Source organism: Lissotriton vulgaris, chromosome 11 (genome assembly GCF_964263255.1).
Source record: "Lissotriton vulgaris chromosome 11, aLisVul1.2, whole genome shotgun sequence".
In the NCBI taxonomy this organism is placed as follows: domain Eukaryota; kingdom Metazoa; phylum Chordata; class Amphibia; order Caudata; family Salamandridae; genus Lissotriton; species Lissotriton vulgaris.
The window spans coordinates 83,539,165-83,554,819 of record NC_141699.1 but is presented as its reverse complement, the minus strand read 5'-3'; the positions used below and the strand labels follow the sequence as shown (position 1 = coordinate 83,554,819).

Genomic DNA, 15,655 nt, shown 5'->3' with positions numbered 1-15,655 from the left:
TCAGGCTGTTGTATATGGTTTAGGAGCTTGTTATGAGAAAAAAGTCACTTCAAGAATGTTTTACTCGAGTTTGCCTCGAGGTTGCTTCAACAAATTGTCTATTTTTTTGTTTATACCGGAACTTGAGGGTAATTCATGAGAGACCTGCCATTGCTGCATGCGTTGGGGGCCTTTGCCCTGGCTGACTAGTCGTACCTGCTTGCTTTCTTTTGTGAATCCTCCCGACACTCGTGGGTTACTCGGCGGCGTCTGTTCGCTGTGTAGCGTTCCTTCAGTCGTGTTCACTCTTTCCGGGTTTTAGACGAAAACCTTGACGATTGGCTCTTTTTTAAGGATGTTAGGCCAACTGTGTCCGTATTGCAAATGTAATTAAAATGAGTTTAATGTATTGTATATAAACGAACGATCCCAAACTAAAACCCCTCCTTTTACACCCCCACAGGTGTAACCCAATGTCCTACACGAACAACATTGAGCCCTGATGAAGACCTTTCTCATTCTAATTCCTGCCTGTTCCATATAAGGTCGAAACGCGTAGGCTTAACATCATCTAGGCCAGGAGAAATGCAAGCCTTATGACCTGATAAACCAACAGGACATCTAGTGAGACACGCATCTCACACTACGGCCATAAAAAACTTTTCTTAAAAAGGACCTCCGACCTAACACAGGCCCATATTGATTATCTCTTTGTGGAGAAGTATTTATATCCCAAAGACAATTATTCTATTGATTTCAAGTAGGACTTGATAACAGATTTTTGTAAAAACTCTATATATGTCTAGTATTGTTAAATGTTGTGTAGAATAATGTTTAAAATGTCCATGTTTTGAATTCATTGTTTTGATATATGTTGAATGTGTTTCTCATCTAAGGAGATGATGACAAGCTAAGTGCTAACACCCAATTGTGTACTACTGAATAGCTTTGAAGAAAATGCAAAAGTAAAATTGATGACAATGTCAATAAACTATGACATTGGACTAAATTAAGTGTCTAATCTATGGTGTCAGAGGCATCCCTTACTTGCTATTAATTAAGAGTTACTAAAAATGACAGTGCGGCAAAGACTTTGGCAAGCTGCGCATACCCACGCGGCCGCCACTGTAAATAAATGTAAAGGAAATAAATTGAAAAAAAGAAAACTAGTGCGGTGATCCGCAAATAAAACAAGAAATGCAAATGAAAAGTCTGTTAGGAAGCAGACGCCATTACTGAAGCTGGCGTCCCGCGAGTGCTGTGTACATTATTTATGTAAATAGTTCTCAGAACTGCTGATGAAAGCTCCCGGGTTAGGACACATGTAAAAGGGCCAATCCTCATGGGAGGCAACAACAGAAGACAGAGCGGTACTAAGGAGGGACTAATAAGGCTATCAACAAATCAGAAGCCAACATTTATAAAGCACAATGACATAAGCCAATGAAAAATATGAGCGGAGAGTGGGCGGAGCTTCAAGCCCCTACCTAAATACAGCATGCCTCGCACAGCAGAGCATGCACTGCCCAGGGTCGACCGAAAGCAAAAATCTTGTTGAATCTGATGCTGATGTCCTGGGGGTGTTTTCACACCCATTTATGGACACTGGTTGTTCAGTGTCTCAGACGACAAGATGGAAACCCACTCGGTGCAGTTAGTAGAGCACTCTATCATCGGGGAGGGTATCGTGCCACTGAGCAGGTGTGAGTATAGATAAACCTCGGGCCTACTGGGACTACGTGAAAAGACAGGTCTTTCGCTTCTTGCAGAATTCAAGACGAGAGGAGGAAGGACTTAAGTGTAGCCTTAGATCATTCCACGCTTGAGGCGCGATGTAGGAGAAGGTTTGACCGCCAGATTTGGTTGTATGTACTCGTTTGATGTGTGCACGTAGGAGCCCGAATGACTGGAGGGGTCTAGAAGGTTTTTAAAAGCTGATGCAATGTGTTTTTCATGGAAGTACAGAGCTGCAACTTCATTTTATAAACTGCAAACAAAAAATGGGAAGTTTCCAATATGGTAGGGAAAATAAATAGAGATAAGTACACAAGGAAATGAGAACAAAAATAAACAAGTAACATAAAAACGTGGCGCCCTACAACCGTGGAGCCCTACTTCTGAATCCTTGGTTCCATTTTAGGTCTTGCCTGAGACAGCGCATGTGCTGTTGCTTGAAAGACATTTTGTTAGCTTTCAGTGGGCTTAGAGCCCTCCACTGCTTACCATGGGTTAGCTTCATCATCACTGTTGTTTGCTTGCTTCTCTTTGGTCAGGCCATGTCGGCTTGACTGCCTATTCGTCCGTTTGACTCTCCCATGGAGCATAGACAAACTATTTGGGCCTTCGACTGCTTGCCTGGTGAGAACTACTTTTTTCTGTTTGTTGAAACTCTCCCTGCGAGTGCTTGCAACATGTCTACCTCATGTGCCTGCACCTCCGTACTCCATGTTGCTGTCTCCCACCCGCAAGCGCTGGGACGCCTTTGGGTAGCTATGCGCTATATAAAAGCTAATAATAATAATATGTGTTTGTACCTCACACGCACTCCTGTTTTTCCTCTCTCACCTCTCTCACCTGTGTGCTTCTGCCTTTCTGTTGTTTGCCACACCCACCTGCCCCATTCTGCTCTATGTTGTTGCTTGAGCTCACCCTCCCACCTTGCTCTGTGTTGTTTGCCCCATTCATCTGTTCTGTGCTGCAGATTTCCCCCACTCACCCTCCCGTCCCACCCTCCGTCCAACCCTCCAGTGCCGCTCCACTGCGTGCTGTTGTTTCTGAATCCTTTCTCCTACATCACTCTGCCTGTCCATTGTAAATACATGTGACATTGTGTTAATATTTCATGCAAAAAGATCCTAAATAAATGCCTCAAAACATGCCCAGATGCATCAAATGCCTGTTTCAAAGAGGAAAACACTGAAGACTTTGACGCATCTTTTTAACCCAAACAGACTGTCCGAGAGGAGGAACTGGTTTATAATCATCCCTATCAGTGGGACAGTTAAAAAAAGGCACCCGTGACAAAACACACACATTCGATCACATTACACTCCATTGTAATAACAGCTACAACAATCATATATATTAAAGGCGCGACCTATTGGATTTGCCAATGCTTGTTTTGGTTGAAGCCACAACGATCCCTTCCAACTCCTCAGGAAACAAGTGCTGGACAAAGAGGTGCTTGGTGTCTTTTTAAGCTATTTTCCTGACGCGTTTAGACTCGGTCTCAAGGTTCAAATGCCGCGCGCTGGGCAGTATGCATATCCAAACTGCAAGCCCACTTTCAAAGCACATTTGGACAAGTTCTCGTATTAAAATAGTCTGAAAAAGCAGCGTGTCTGAAAGCGGTGAATCCTGTCAAATGAACTGAAAACTAACCCCGCGGAGGAGGGAAGGAGTTAATTTTACCAGGCGGCCTTCAGCTGCGCGAGGCTTGAAATGCCTCTAATTATCCCTGACTAAAGATCCGGGACTGTGACTCCGGCAGAAGAAAACAATTACTGCGAATCGGAAGCCAGTGCTCACCAAATTAAGTTTTACAGCAGCAGCTGTGATCACACTGGCTCGGAGAAGGAGGGTTTATTAGGCAGAAGAGAGGGCGGGGGCAGAGAGCACTGGGGGGGGCGGGGTGAGGCCTGCGGGGGGCGGAGTGAGGCCTGCGGGGGGGGGGGGGGGGGGGGGGGGCGGGGGCGGAGTGAGGCCTGCGGGGGGCGGAGTGAGGCCTGCTGAGGGAGGGGTGTGGCCTGCCGAGGGAGGGGTGTGACCTTGGCCCACAGAGGTGCGAGTGCCGCCCAGGGCTTAATTGGTACAACGATGAGAGCCAGGTCTGTCCTCAGGAGGCCCCTGCAGCTTGCACACACATTGTCCCTGCAATGCTGTCAATGATACTACACAACCACTAACCATCACACTCCTACAAGTGTGACCATTCTGACTATCTCAGGCCCCCAAAGCTATAAGAATGGCTTGGGCAGCAGGTAATAGTCAATTTTAATGTATATTGAATTGATAAATAACTGTTGTTGTGGTCACCTCTACATTAGCCAGACAGCGCCAACTTGTGGTAGACTGTCACAAGCACCGGTGTTGACAATTACATGCCGAGCACCGGCAACCACTGGCTCAAATTAAGCACTGGTGCCGCCTACGAAGACCTATACGTGGCCTACCAAGAACTGTGTATGGCCTAGTGAGACCTGAGGCCTAGCGAGACCCGTGTGCAGCCTACAGAGACATGAGTGCGACCGCCGAAAGAGCTTTGGGTGCCACACCGGAGGAAGCTGAGTGTGGCCAGCTAAGATGTGAGTGGGGCTATGGCCTACAAAGTTTTGAGTGGCATACACCTGACTGGGGCCTACAGAGACCAGAGTGGTATATCACAAAGGTATGAGAGAGGCCTACAAAGGTATGAGAGTGGTCCCTAATAAAGGTATGAGAGTGGTCCCTAATAAAGGTATGAGAGTGGTCCCTCATAAAGGTATGAGAGTGGTCCCTCATAAAGGTATTAGAGTGGTCCCTAATACAGGTATGAGAGTGGCCCCTAATAAAGGTATGAGAGTGGTCCCTAATAAAGGTATGAGAGTGGTCCCTAATAAAGGTATGAGAGTGGTCCCTAATAAAGGTATGAGAGTGGTCCCTCATAAAGGTATTAGAGTGGTCCCTAATAAAGGTATGAGAGTGATCCCTCATAAAGGTATTAGAGTGGTTCCTAATACAGGTATGAGAGTGGCCCCTAATAAAGGTATGAGAGTGGTCCCTAATAAAGGTATGAGAGTGGTCCCTAATAAAGGTATGAGAGTGGTCCCTCATAAAGGTATTAGAGTGGTCCCTAATAAAGGTATGAGAGTGATCCCTCATAAAGGTATTAGAGTGGTTCCTAATACAGGTATGAGAGTGGCCCCTAATAAAGGTATGAGAGTGGTCCCTAATAAAGGTATGAGAGACACCTACAGAGGGATGAGAGAATTCTAGAAGGGTGCAAGGTCTGGATATAATGCCCACTGTCTGACACCCCAGGGGAAGCAAGCATTCCAGGACCTTAGTGGGTGTGTCTCCATGGGAGGCCACCAGCACCTTGTAGAAAATAATAGAGGGTGTCCCTGTGGGAAGAACCTTTATTGCAACTTCCGGCCGGGCAAGAACCTGGAAAAAATGGCCAGCTATTTCAACCACTGCTGCGCGCTGAAGCCCTTTCTTCCTGTGAACGTAGGGATCACAGCACCCCATCATCCCAGTGAAAGTAAATGGTAGGGGAACCAACAAGTCTACAAAGGATCTAGCACGCCACTGAAGAGCTTCTCACAGAGCTGCAACTGACCAGGCGATCCATGCCACCAGGATACCAGCAGCAAGACTAGGGAGGAAGTGACGCAATTAAGAGTTCAGGCCATATGATGACTGAGACAGGAGGAAACTAAGCATCCCAAATGTTTCTGTTCAGTCCGGGAACGAATGTTCACATGCTAGGGAACTGAGATGTGTAGGAACTTCCGGAAGTGACCTGCCACCAGTAGCGTAACCAAAGTTTAAGGGGCCCCCTTGCAATGTACACAGAGGGGCCCGCTCCAGATTTTATCTGGAGCGCTCAGACCCGAGTACTGTCCTGAGGGGCCCCTCGCACCGCGGGGGCCTGTGTTACGCCCCTGCACGCCACGTGAAATATTGATAAACAGACAGGGAATAGAGGAAGTGGGCAACCACCTTAGAGACTGAATGAAGCACAGCTATCAGTACCGCCCCCTTGTATGCTTGTAAGCATGGCCGCTGGAAGTGTAAAGCCACCTCGTATGCTTGACGAGCCGAGGTTGAATGAAGCATGGCCGCTGGAAGTGTACATCCAGCTCGTATGCTTGACGAGCCGAGGTTGAATGAAGCATGGCCGCATGAAGTGTACAGCCACCTCGTATGCTTGACGAGCCGAGGTTGAATGAAGCATGGTCGCTGGAAATGTACAGCCACCGCGTATGCTTGACGAGCCGAGGTTGAATGAAGCGGATTGGTGTCAGTACAACGCGATGTATTACAACGCGTTCCGTTACAACGCGATTTTTACATCGCAAATACCATTACAATGCATGCCATTACAACGCATGGCATTACATAGCAGATACTTTTACAACGCATGGCATTACATCGTAAGTATAGGTAAGTATATCTTTTTTTTAAAAAATGTAATAAAGTTAATTAAATTAATTTAAAATAATAAAAAAAATATAACATTTTTAAAACAGTAATTAATTTAATTATAGTAATTTAATTAATATTAAAATTGATATTAATTTAATATATTTAAAATAATATAATTAATGAAATATAAAAAATTTATAAATAGAGAATAATATAATGTAATTAATTACAATAAATATAATTATAATTTAATTTAGTTATAAATAATACATAATATAATTATATTTAATAAAATTAAAAGAATTTAATTAATTAAACATTTTTAAATAATATAATTTAATTATAATCGTTTATTAATAAAATTAAATTAATAATTGTAAATATAGTTATTAATGTAATTAAATTAAATAAAATTAATGTAATTAATTTAATTTATATAAAGTCGTAATACCCCTGTACCCCAAAACCCAAACCCTGCCCTAAAACCTAAAAACACCCCTGTACCCCAAAACCCAAACCCTGCCCTAAAACCTAAAAACACCCCTGTACCCCAAAACCCAAACCCTGCCCTAAAACCTAAAAACACCCCTGTACCCCAAAACCCAAACCCTGCCCTAAAACCTAAAAACACCCCGTACCCCAAAACCCAAACCCTGCCCTAAAACCTAAAAACACCCCTGTACCCCAAAACCCAAACCCTGCCCTAAAACCTAAAAACACCCCTGTACCCCAAAACCCAAACCCTGCCCTAAAACCTAAAAACACCCCTGTACCCCAAAACCCAAACCCTGCCCTAAAACCTAAAAACACCCCTGTACCCCAAAACCCAAACCCTGCCCTAAAACCTAAAAACACCCCTGTACCCCAAAACCCAAACCCTGCCCTAAAACCTAAAAACACCCCTGTACCCCAAAACCCAAACCCTGCCCTAAAACCTAAAAACACCCCTGTACCCCAAAACCCAAACACTGCCCTAAAACCTAAAAACACCCCTGTACCCCAAAACCCAAACACTGCCCTAAAACCTAAAAACACCCCTGTACCCCAAAACCCAAACACTGCCCTAAAACCTAAAAACACCCCTGTACCCCAAAACCCAAACACTGCCCTAAAACCTAAAAATACCCAAACACCCCAAAACATATACATCAGTACCCCAAAACATATACTCCTATACTCATACTTATTTTAAAAAATACTTAAATTAATATATTTAATTTATAATATTTAAAAACGAAATAAATATTTTTTAATAATTAATAATAATTAAATCAATTATAAAATATTAAATAAAATAAAAAAAAAATACTTACCAATACTTACGATGTAATGGTATGCGTTGTAATAGCATCTGCTATGTAATGCCATGCGTTGTAATGGCATGCATTGTAATGGTATTTGCGATGTAATAGCTGCGTTGTAACAGCATTACGTTGTAAAAGATGCGTTGTAGCGGTAACACACCGAATGAAGCATGGTCGCTGGAAATGTACAGCCACCGCGTATGCTTGACGAGCCGAGGTTGAATGAAGCATGGCCGCTGGAAGTGTACAGCCACCTCGTATGCTTGACGAGCTGAGGTTGAATGAAGCATGGCCGCTGGAAGTGTAGAGCCACCTCGTATGCTTGACGAGCTGAGGTTGAATGAAGCATGGCCGCTGGAAGTGTACAGCCACCTCGTATGCTTGACGAGCCGCGGTTGAATGAAGCATGGCCGCTGGAAGTGTACAGCCACCTCGTATGCTTGACGAGCCGAGGTTGAATGAAGCATGGTCGCTGGAAGTGTAAAGCCACCTCGTATGCTTGACGAGCCGAGGTTGAATGAAGCATGGTCGCTGGAAATGTACAGCCACCGCGTATGCTTGACGAGCCGAGGTTGAATGAAGCATGGCCGCTGGAAGTGTACAGCCACCTCGTATGCTTGACGAGCTGAGGTTGAATGAAGCATGGCCGCTGGAAGTGTAGAGCCACCTCGTATGCTTGACGAGCTGAGGTTGAATGAAGCATGGCCGCTGGAAGTGTACAGCCACCTCGTATGCTTGACGAGCCGCGGTTGAATGAAGCATGGCCGCTGGAAGTGTACAGCCACCTCGTATGCTTGACGAGCCGAGGTTGAATGAAGCATGGTCGCTGGAAGTGTAAAGCCACCTCGTATGCTTGACGAGCCGAGGTTGAATGAAGCATGGTCGCTGGAAATGTACAGCCACCGCGTATGCTTGACGAGCCGAGGTTGAATGAAGCATGGCCGCTGGAAGTGTACAGCCACCTCGTATGCTTGACGAGCTGAGGTTGAATGAAGCATGGCCGCTGGAAGTGTAGAGCCACCTCGTATGCTTGACGAGCTGAGGTTGAATGAAGCATGGCCGCTGGAAGTGTACAGCCACCTCGTATGCTTGACGAGCCGCGGTTGAATGAAGCATGGCCGCTGGAAGTGTACAGCCACCTCGTATGCTTGACGAGCCGAGGTTGAATGAAGCACAGCTAAAGGAATCGTGCAGCCACCGCGTATGTTTGACTAGTTGAGGGCAAATGAAGCATGGCCGCTGGAAGTGTATGGCCACCAGAAAGCCTAAATCACTAAGTGTGAGTTAAACACAGCTTCTGTAGGTGTACAGGATGACTGAGCAGCGAAGCAACCACAGCTACTGGAAGTGTACAGCCACCTAGTATGCCTGACTAATCGAGGGTGAATGAAGCATGCCCGCTGGAAGTGTATGGCCACCGGTAAGCCATGTGGCAGAGTTAAGCGTGACTTCTGTTAGCGTACGCCTGACTGCTTTACAGCGAAAGAAGCACGGCTGCCGGACAAACGGCCAAGGTTTCAGATTGCTATGTGTGACATTTTCTAAATTTCAACATAATTATGAGTGAGATTTCAATGACTTTGAGTGACCCTAGACAAATCTTAGAGCCTAAGTCAGCAGCTCTAGGGTCACCCTAATCTTACAGGCTCAGCCCTCAGCCAAGAGAACCGTCCCTCAGGTTAGAGTCAGACAAATGTTAGAGGCGCAGGGGTGTAAATGAAGAAATCCCCGCAAGAGACTCACGAAATCCTGCTGCATGACCTATGTTTAAATTATCTGGTTTTGTCCAAAAGGGCTTGTTAATTTCTGAACATCCCTCATTGCCCTCAAATGCCAGTCCCTTATTAGTAAATTAATTAATTAATTAATGATCAATAAATCTCACCTTGCCATTTTCTGAACATGCAATCAATGTTTCCAAATACCAACTTTCATTTTTAATAAATAAACTCATTGACCCCTTGAACACCAGTTTGTCATTTAATGAAAATTGACTTTTTTTCTCCAAACATCACAGTACATAAGTCAAATGCGCCCATTTACATCACCATGACAGTTTCGTACAGTATAACAATTTGTTCTGATAATACTTTCCATTTTGGTGAGTTGTCTGATTTATCGTCTAACATTCTCTGGTCATTTTATGAAAATGTTTTTTTCATCAGTATTTGTCTTTCAGCAAAGTAACATATTTCAGACATATTTTGCCAGTTTCCACCAGTTCCGGGAAGGAAATATTTTATTTTATACTCCTTTTGCTCTCTCTGTGCAACTCAGACTGCCTGCCGGCTGTGTGTAGAGACACTGTTTAATACATTGCAACATGCCAGGCCCAAGATCAGGTTTCCATGGCAACCACAGTACTCTCTGGGTCCACACACTGCCTCACCTAACACTGTGGGACACAGTTACAGAGAAGTTGAGTGCATCTCCTGTAGTATAGAAAAGCGCCTTAGGCAGTGCTGCTGGGGAGCTAAATATGCGTGACAACACATTGTAGTCCGGTGATGCGTTACAATAACACCTAATGCGTGGCACTTGGCAGGACTAGACCGGAAGTAAAAGCCACAGCCGGCAGATAGTAATTAAATGTATGAGGAGTGGTTAACAGCCAACCTGGCTGTCCTCGGCCCGCAGGTGCAAAATGAATAACAGAGGGATCCGGAAGTGAACAGCCGGCGGAAGTGAATCGTCACACCATAAAAGAGGTTATGGAGGCAGCTGGTTGTGAACGGTCAGTGGGTTAAAGATTTAAAGGTCCTAAATTGGACACAAAGGCCTAAGCGAGGGTTACAAAAGGTCTGATAGCAGGCAACAAAAAGTTTATGTGCAATCTATAAACAACTCTGCACAGCATACACAGGCCTGGGTGTGGTTTTTAGTGTTCTAAGTATATTCCAGAAAGGTGTGAGGGCAGCAGCGTACAGAAGGCTTTGCGAGGCCTGCCGATGTGCAGCACGTGAGTGGATTAAGCATTAGAGCCCCCTTCCAAGGGCTATAATGGTTGTTAAAACTCTCTTCCCGAGTTATCAGCCAGAGCCACACACAAGGGCCTAAAATGAGGGAAAGGGACTTTAACATCCGCTTTAGACCGAGGCAGATCGGTATAAAGTAATTGGAACATGTGGCACACTGCAGGTAGAATATTGTAATGTAGAAAGGGAGAACCAAAAATATAAGTATTGAAATGTGAGAGTGAAAGTTCTTTACCAGCCAATATGGTCTCTGAACCACGTCCTTATCTTCAATGGAGCTCTAAACATTTCAGTGTTCTAATATACGATATGAAGCAAAAAAAAAGAAGGAGATGTTGTTTTTGCATTTGTCACCCGAGTTGGCTGGGTATGCCCAGACGTGGGTCCCGTGCTCTCCATCTTACTGGAGACAAGCTATCCTGGCTGATGAGGTGTGATACCCCGAAACCGGTCCTAAGATGCTTGTTTCCAGTCCAGGGATGACCTGGCCTGGCAATTCAGGCCGGCCGGTCCCCTTTGGGCACAGGGTCAAGACTGATTTGCATATGGGCTGGGTCCAAACTGGAATGGCATGGTGAGCAATAAACGATGGATTTAGGCCCAGATATCTGTACTGGGGTGAATGTATGACATTGTTCTGTATTCTGTCCATCAATTGTTGTTTTTGCATTTGTCACCCCGAGTGGACGGGGTATGCCAAGACGTGAGTCTTGTGCTCTCCATGCCACTGGAGTCAAGCTATCCAGGCTGAAGAAGGGTGAAACCCCGAAACCGGTCCAAGGATGCTGGTTTCCTGTCCAGGGAGGACCTGGCCTGGCAGTTCGGGCTGGACTGTTCCCATTGGGCACAGGGACAAGACTGATTTGCTTATGGCTGGGTTAAGATTGGAGTATGCCAAGACGTGAGTCTTGTGCTCTCCATGCCACTGGAGTCAAGCTATCCAGGCTGAAGAAGGGTGAAACCCCGAAACCGGTCCAAGGATGCTGGTTTCCTGTCCAGGGAGGACCTGGCCTGGCAGTTCGGGCTGGACTGTTCCCATTGGGCACAGGGACAAGACTGATTTGCTTATGGCTGGGTTAAGATTGGAATGGCATGGTGAGCAAAAAAACGATGGATTTAGGCCCAGATCTCTGTACTGGGGTGAATGTATGACATTGTTCTGCATTCTGTCCATCAATTGTGTTTTTGCCAATATAGGATATGGGCCTTGATAAATATGAGCGTCATCTTTATTTGTGTGTAAGCTTGAATTTGGTCCTAGAATGAGGCTTTACCACAGTTGTGTTTGTCATTTCTTGCGACACGTGTGCACTTAATTTTTCTGTGTGCAAAAATGGCATGTGTTCTGCTCCACACTGCTTAGTCTGAAGGTGAACTTTACTTTACAACAAGGAGGTAAACGTTTCCTGCTCACCAGTGCCTAATTTGTAAAATGTCAGGAGGCCACAGCAGCTTGCACCAAACATTGCCCATGCCATGCTGCCAATGATAGTACCAACACAACTACATACCATCACACTCCTAGAAGTGTGACAGTTCGGACTATTCCAAACCCCCAAAGCTATAAGAATGGCTTGGGCAGCAGGTAATAGTAATTTTCTTAATGTATACTGAAATAATAATTAACTGTTGTTGTGGTCATCTCTAACTTAGCCAGGCAGTGCCACCATTGGGCAGACTGTCACAGGAGCTGGTGCTGACACTTAAGAGCTTTTACCGAGCACCAGAAACCTCCGGTTCAAATTAAGCACTGCTCCTCAGTGACCTTGCCAGACCTGTGGCTTCTGCAGTGATGGAGTCCTGAATGTAACATGCACGAATGCTTCTGAATCCTTCACATGGACGCATAGCATCCGGCTAAGTGCTGCCACTCGAGTGGAAGGTGCGCCACAGGATATCTAAGCCCTGGTAAGGGAGGATTTAAAGGGAAAACAGATGCTAAAGACATGCTGCAGCCAGGAAAATATACTGAAAACCAATATGCCTGCACCAAAAATGTGAGGTGTACTGCGCGGCTCAGTAACACGGCAACGTTAAAACATAATAATATCCACAAGGCAAGCAATGAGGTTTCAAACTCACAAATAGGGGGGTCTGATGAACAACGTTTGGGGTTTGTACTGTATTCACTGTAATATTACTCAATATCGCTGAGCTATGAATGAATGAATGAAAGGCATCGTGTATAGCGCCCTGTTACTCCAAGGAGTGTACTGGCACTCTGCACACAAACCATCTCTGCCAAGTGTATGCCAGCCACTTAATCCTGTTTACAGATCCACAATTCAGTTTCTTCCCCCTTCGTCTATACATTATTCTATGGTGATAATCTTAATGCACTTGATATAGACTAGACATTGTGTGTGCTATGATACAGGCATTTTCTGGTCTGGCTACTCACCTTACAAAAGCTTCTCTGGGAGGTCTGTTGGATTCCTAACACCCATGTATTCCCATGTCTATAGCCCCAAAAAAGGGGACGAGAAATACCTCTCTTCTCGGTAGAGACCAGTACTCTTGTACAGCATTCTTAAAAACCAATGTCAAAGCCAATAATTCACAAAGGCAATACCAATTGACCTTGCCAGTGCTTGTTTTCTACATGTAAGTTACATTGTGTAGGGCCTGTGATCCTCACTTCGACTACAACAGTAGAGAAGATGTTTTGAAAGTGGACAAGATAACAATACAATAAAACAAGCAAAGCATGAGATAACAGTAATCAATTCTTTTAACTTTTTTGGGACGCACGGCATGCTTGTTTGAGATCAGAGGAAATTGATGAAGACTTAAATTTCATGTCCTACCTGCTTGGAGATCTTCAGAGGGAACCTCTTCCGGGCCTGGTGGTTGCCCCGCTCCGACTCCTTCTCCGAGATGTCGTGGTTCTGCCCATTCACGACCGAGAGGCAGTTTTCGGACTCTCTGGCCTTCTTGCATGGTTGTCTCTCCCACTTCTCCTTGCGCTCCTGTGGCTTCAACGACAAATCCTTCTGTGGGACCAGGAAGAGAAGAGAACATCGCTTAGCTCCCAAACTTGATGATCAAGAACACCTGAAGCTTCAATCAATTCTTATAACACAACAGTGGAATAATGCACAAGTGTGGTGGTATCTTCAGCTACGCCACTACTGACTACCCTGCATCTTGATTAACCACAGCGGGTCAACAAACGCGTCCATTGGTAAAGGCAACGACAAGCAAAGTAGTGAAATATGGGCCAATATCCAGGACTGCTTCAAAATCAGCCTCTCCCTTGACACTCAATTTGTCATTTCAACCATCAGCAACTTGAATGATGCTGACCCAATTTTGAAATGTCTTTGGGGACACTGACAACAACACAACATCCCAAGGTAACAGCCGAGGCACAACAGCGGCCTTCCTCTCCGCATACATGCAGGGGCTGACCGCGACTCACGGGATCATCAGCTACCTCATGGGAATAGCCAAAGTGGAACCTCACAAGAGCAGAAGATAGCGCTTAGAAGAGCTGGGAGCAGAGAGAGAGCACGAGCAAGAAACCACGGCCAGCAACATAGACCTAGGTTCTCGGTAACAATCACCAGAGTAAACTAGGGGAACAAACAAAGCTGCAGGGATGTCGCCTCGCAAGGGAGCACCATTATTATTATTATTATTATATCTGATTTTGTAAAGCGCTCAGCTACCCGTAGGTGTCCCGACCATCAGACCATGGTCAGGACACTTACCCCAGAGGGCTCTAGGGCCCTCTTGGAATGGTGAGGGCCACTAGAGAAAGATAAGATTCCACCACCTACTGCATAATTCGCAGATATCAACAAAAATAGCTTCTTGCTCGATTGGGTCAAAAGTTACTCATAAACAGACATGTCGCATGTGGCGCAGCGCAGGGTAAGACACCGTACACAGATCTAGTGGTTCCTTTCCAGTTCATTAATTTTGTATTTTGGAATTAAATTGACACACACGAGGTGACTCCTTTGCCATACGGTAATAATGTCCCCAACTGCTGGTTTGGGACACACCTTTTATCCAGAGCATGAAAACGTCCTGACGAATGTAAATGTAATTCAAACAGGGTGTAAATTGTTTCTATGGTTATTAAAATGTTTTGTTTCATTATTTACGCAAATGTAGGTTACCGCCATTCGACTCAAAACGGTAGTAAATGTACAAAGTGCTGAAGCGCCCTACAATGTGCGCATAAAGTAAAGCCAAAACTAAAGACCAGTTACAAATCGTAACTGGGGTGTCGAGAAAAAAAGACCACACATTGTATCACATTGAAAGACGACATATAAGGTTATTTTCTGCGCAGTGTAACATGCTGTGCTTTACAAACTATTTTACTCTGGGGTTAAAACAGACGGTATCACAACGGGGCTCCTCGAGACACACCACAATCACTGTTGGTGACTTATAATTTCAGTAGCATCTGGAAAATTGTGTATACTTTTCTTTCCTAAAAAAAATACTATATATTTTCATAGTTTGCATCTATTTTGTATGAATGAGTGTTAAAATGACAAACTTGCAGCTGACTTTGTCAAAGAATGAACTGCTACGCGGTCTCTTTCCACAGCTGCGACACAATTCCAGTGCAGTGGTGTGTGTGTGCTACACAAAAACTTTACAACATACTCTAGCCATAATGTATATTTTCTCGTTAGCTTCTTTTTATCTAGAATTTAAGAGTCATCAATGACCTTTGAACCTCCGCAAACACTATATGAACAGGACAAGGAACTGCTTTAAGGAGTAGAACGATGAACTGCAAAAATATTCATTTTTTTCAGTTTTAATGAAATAATTAATTGAATTTTTTGAGGACTTCGTGCAGCTTTATTTGACCGCTTTCCGTTCTGATGTAGCTGTGCATTATTGCACAACATAGACCTAGTCAACTGTGAAACACTCATTCCGGGCAAAAAGAAATGCACATTTTGCCCTTTTTCAAAATTAATCAAGGTCTGTGAAAAACCTGAACTGCGACATGGTGTGAACATAAATAGCTGGTTTTCTGCAACAACAAAAAAATCCTCACCGAATTCCAAATTTCTGTGGCATTTCACATTATCCAATGTAGATGTAGTGCTTCATAACATGTTTGGCAATAATGAATAACAAGCATTGTCAAAGTCTGTAGGTCTTGACTTTATAATGAGAGTGCTGGTCGGTTGGCTTTTCCAAAGTTTGGAAAGCATTGTTTGAAAAACAGTGAAAGAAAAAAATCAAAACACAGTAGAAAAAGGAAAACAGTACCTTAATGCATCCAAGAACTAC

General features: G+C 44.5%; 1 protein-coding gene across 5 annotated transcripts in view; it reads right to left on the bottom strand.

Moving 5' to 3' along the window:
- FBRSL1 (fibrosin like 1) overlaps nt 1-15,655 on the bottom strand; it is a 1,250,393-nt gene that overhangs the window by 815,486 nt on the left and 419,252 nt on the right. For all 5 annotated transcript variants that reach the window (XM_086942730.1, XM_086942733.1, XM_086942732.1 and 2 more), the window contains exon 2: nt 13,195-13,380. In XM_086942730.1, coding sequence (XP_086798856.1) covers nt 13,195-13,380 — 186 coding nt within the window. The remainder of the gene's footprint in view (nt 1-13,194; nt 13,381-15,655) is intronic.